This window comes from Phaethon lepturus, unplaced genomic scaffold (genome assembly GCF_000687285.1).
Source record: "Phaethon lepturus isolate BGI_N335 unplaced genomic scaffold, ASM68728v1 scaffold28243, whole genome shotgun sequence".
In the NCBI taxonomy this organism is placed as follows: domain Eukaryota; kingdom Metazoa; phylum Chordata; class Aves; order Phaethontiformes; family Phaethontidae; genus Phaethon; species Phaethon lepturus.
The window spans coordinates 2905-6886 of NW_010531613.1; the positions used below are offsets into that span (position 1 = coordinate 2905).

At 58.0% G+C, this 3982-nt stretch overlaps 2 protein-coding genes across 2 annotated transcripts in view; one reads left to right on the plus strand and one right to left on the minus strand.

The window, feature by feature from the left end:
- ENTPD7 (ectonucleoside triphosphate diphosphohydrolase 7) overlaps positions 1–1077 on the plus strand; it is a gene marked incomplete at its 5' end in the record, with an annotated part of 3975 nt that extends 2898 nt beyond the window's left edge. Inside the window, 4 exons of the mRNA XM_010284624.1 lie at positions 29–202; positions 304–389; positions 510–671; positions 837–1077. Of these exons, the coding sequence (XP_010282926.1) occupies positions 29–202; positions 304–389; positions 510–671; positions 837–1065 (651 nt within the window). The remainder of the gene's footprint in view (positions 1–28; positions 203–303; positions 390–509; positions 672–836) is intronic.
- A 2692-nt stretch (positions 1078–3769) lies between these two features.
- On the minus strand, positions 3770–3863 carry LOC104618904 (V-type proton ATPase subunit e 2; the record flags this gene model as incomplete). Its single annotated transcript, XM_010284625.1, has 1 exon — positions 3770–3863. A coding segment is annotated over one exon (94 nt), but the record flags the coding sequence as incomplete, so codon positions are not given.
- Between the last annotated feature and the right edge of the window lie 119 nt (positions 3864–3982).

Consider the following 3982-nt stretch of genomic DNA (forward strand, 5'->3'; position numbering starts at 1 on the left):
GGGCGCCGGGGGGGAAGTCCTTCGGCAGCCCCTCCTGGCCGGGCCCAACAGCAGTCAAGCCTCCCTGGTAGGGGCCTACAAAGCACCCATCGACTTCAGCAACAGCGAATTTTATGGCTTCTCTGAATTCTTCTACTGCACTGAGGATGTGCTGCGCCTGGGGGGCCACTACAGTGCCCCCACCTTCACTGCTGCTGCCCAGGTGGGTGCTGCCCCAGCCCGGGGGCCAGGGAGCTACTGTACCTGGGACTGGGAGGGAGTGGGGGCCATTTCTTTGCTCTGAGCCCTGACTTCTTCCTCCAGGAATACTGCAGCCAGCGATGGGAGGTGCTGACACAGCGCTTCCGTGGCGGCCTTTACTCGGCACACGCTGACCAGCACCGGCTGAAGTAAGTGGCTTTGCTAGGCAGGTGCCATGGCTGGACCTCCTGGCAGGGCTTTTGCTGGGGTGAGGGACCGTGGTGCAGGTGGCAGTGTCTGGCTGATGCTCCTGCATACCGTGCCTGCAGGTACCAGTGCTTCAAGTCAGCTTGGATGTACCAAGTCCTTCACGAGGGCTTCCGCTTCCCCCTGGACTACCCCAGCCTGCGCACAGCCCAGCTGGTGTATGACCGGGAGGTGCAGTGGACGCTGGGAGCCATCCTCTACAAGACGCGGTTTCTGCCACTCAGGTACCGTTGGCTCGTTGATGGCATCGCTTGGGCAAGGGTGGTTGGGGAGGAGCAGGAGTTACTGCACTGGGCAAGGGCTGTGCCGCTCCAGCAACAGGAGTAGTGGCGCAGAACCCTAGTAGCACCCCACAGCATCTCACAGCCAGTCCTGACTCTTCTCCGCAGGGATCTCCGGCAGGAGAGCATCCGGCAAGCACACGCCTCCTGGCTGCGCCTCTCTTTTGTCTACAACCACTATCTCTTCTTTGCCTGCATCCTGGTTGTAGTGCTGGCCATAGTTCTCTACCTCCTGCGGCTGCGCCGCATCCACCGCCGGCAGCTGCGCTTGGCCCAGCTCACCCTGCTCTGGCTGGACAAGGTGGTGGTGCCGCCGGCCCAAGGGACTGGGCCATGACACCAGTGGTACCCACTGTCCAGTTGCACCAGCAGAACCAGGACTGGCTGACAGCCTGGACTCAGAGGGCTTGGACTCCTTTTTAAAGACCATCTCAACTCTGCACTCCAATCATCTCCACATCAGAACCAGAGCCTGTGGGCCAAGGCAGCTATGGACACTGGAGCTTTCCTCTGCCTCACCCCAGTCCTAATCATTGCATTCCTTGGCCTCCAGCCTTTGCCTCACTACCCAGTGTGGAGCAAAGTCCTCTGCTGCCAGCAGGCTCAAGGTTGCAGCCCTGGCAGGTCCCTCATATAAGCAGGACACTATCACTGAGGTGGCCAACCCAGGGCTGTAGCCTGAAGCACTGGGCCACTCCATGCTGCAGCTCATCACCTGGGACAGCCTTTCTGCAGTCTCTTACAAGACCACAGGCTAGAGAACAGCAGTCGCTCCCAAAGTTACTACAGGAACCAGGTGAGCCACAAGTTCCACTGAGCTGCTCTGGCCACCCTGGCCGTTCTCAGAGTGTTCCTTAAGAAGTGTCCTGCTCCTTGCCATGTCTTCTTCCCCCAGGACAATCCTCCTGCAGTCCTAGCCAATGCCCCAGGCTCACCACTGAGGGCTCAGGGATTAGTTCCTAAGGCATCACCCAAGTGGGCTGCATTTCCTTTCATACATTCCCTCCTGGGCATGTCTGCCCCGTGGTGTTCCACATGTTAATCAGGCACTAGCACCAGGACCAGTGGTTCTCTTCCCCCATGAGCACAGGCTGGGCCTGCCCATGGCGGAAGCACTTCACTCCAGCCCAGTTCACTGCCCTAGGGTGGGTCTGGGCTGAGGCTGTGTACACAGGCACAAGCCTTCCTCCCCTGGGGCTGGAGCCCCTGATGACCCAATGAATTTTGTCACTTTTTACTTGAACTCAGCTGTTCCCATTCCTGTAGCAATAAACAAACCCCTTGAGCCATCCAGCACTGGTCCTGTTTTCTAGCGAGCACCTCCCCAGCAGCAATGGCTCCAGGCTGGCAGCATGACTGGGGGCCAGCAGATGTCTGCACAGCGTTGCTTCATGCTGCCACAGTAGGACAGTGGAGTTGCTTCTTGCCAGCAGCTGCTCTTTGCTGTTCCAGCAGAAGGACAGCTGAGCTCACCCTCCTGAGCTGGTAGCAGCAAGGGAAGCTGTTATCTAAACTGAACTGTTGTGATCCTTGGAGACAGCATCCTTTGCTGCCCCTTCTCTCCTCCTAAAACAAGGAAGTTGAGCCTGCCCACTCAGAGCCGGGGAAGATGTTGCTCTCTGCTTTTTACCTTATTCCTCACCCCAGCCTGGGAAAGAGGCCACTAAACTCCAGCTGCTGCACAGCCATGGGGACAGCCCCAGCACAGCTGCCTACCACAAGAGAGGCTGAGCAGGTACCAATTCTCCCTCTAGCACATGCTGTTGCCTGCCTGTGACCCTGGTCCCACAGGACGAATGCACAGGTGACATCAAGGATAAAACTTTCCATGCACCAGTGTGCTGCCAAACTCCTGCCTAACAGCTGAGGATCCCAGCCTTGTTCTCATGGTGCAAGAGCAGGCTTAGGGGGAAGGGAAGAAATCTGAATAAAGCAATGACTGTCCTCAGCCTCAAAGCAGCAAGTGACTCTGCCTCCAGCATCACTTACTAGAAAAAGGATTTATTTCCACAACACAAATTTAACACACACAGACAAATAATGAATACACATGAATTATCTAATAAATATGGGGAAACCTAAAACACAACTCCCTACTCAGTTCTTCTCTGAACCTGGACACATTTTGGGGTGATGGTACCTAGACACCATCACTGCTAGAGGTGGGAGGAGACACAGCACCCCTTTAATGCCCTTCAGGCAGCTGCCAAGCAGCAGAACTCCTCCAGGGTCAGCCCTCCCTTCTCCCACCCACAGCCAGAATCCGTCTTGGCAAGGACCAACCTCACTGCAGGGCCTGACCATGCAACAGAGGATGCTTCTGCCTCCTGCCTTCTCAAGCAGAGGGGCAGCTGGTGCCTGAAATGACCAGGGATAACTAGTGGGGCAGCTTGGGCTGGGGGCAGGGGTTTCACTTGGGGGGCCAGGGCTAAGCACACTGGAGGGAGCAGGGTGAGCACTGCAGGGACAGGATCCATTGGCACTATACACAGATCTCTCTCAGGATGGTGCTCAGTGTCAGTGACTGCAGCATGTGGCCAGCGGAGGGGATCTTTCCCTGGCTGTGTGACTGCTCCCAGGGCTGGGATTACCAGGCCCTGCTCCCAGGCAGCGGTGCTCAGGGGCCCAGCCATCATTGGTCCAGGTTGCAGTGCTCAGGGTGTGCTGGGGCAGCGGGTCCAGCCTCTGTCCCAGCACCTCTGGGGGCTGCCTGGTACAGGAGGGTAGAGGCTGGAACAGCAGCAAGAGCTGGCGGAGGGAGAAAGGAGGAGAAGTTAGCACCACATTGCACCCTTGAGGGAGCTGCCACAAACCTAGAGAACTACAGGCTCAGAGGGAAGCACTCAGTTTGCTCAGGCCCGGTGCAGGTCAGCAGCCCCACGCCAAGACCAGCTCACCACAGCCACAATGCACATCTCCCACCCAGCACGTACCAGGCTACAGCTCCGGGGACATCTCTGCCACACCCAGCCTTCTGCCCACTTACGGTTGACAATTTTGGTGGGGGGATCTCTGTTCAGGCACCGGCTCCTGGGGACTGCTCACTCCCAGAGGAAGCGCACGTACCAGATGGTCTCGTTCTTCAGCTGTGGCCCGAACAGGGGGTTGGCCTGGGCCAGGATGGCAATGAGCCAGCTGCAAAGGGACCCAACCTGCTGTCAGCCCCAGCAGCACGGGGGCAGGGACTAGGATCCCGGGACGCTGCTGCCTCAAGGGACTGGCAGAAAGACTGCTGCCCTAGGGGTGAAGTGCCC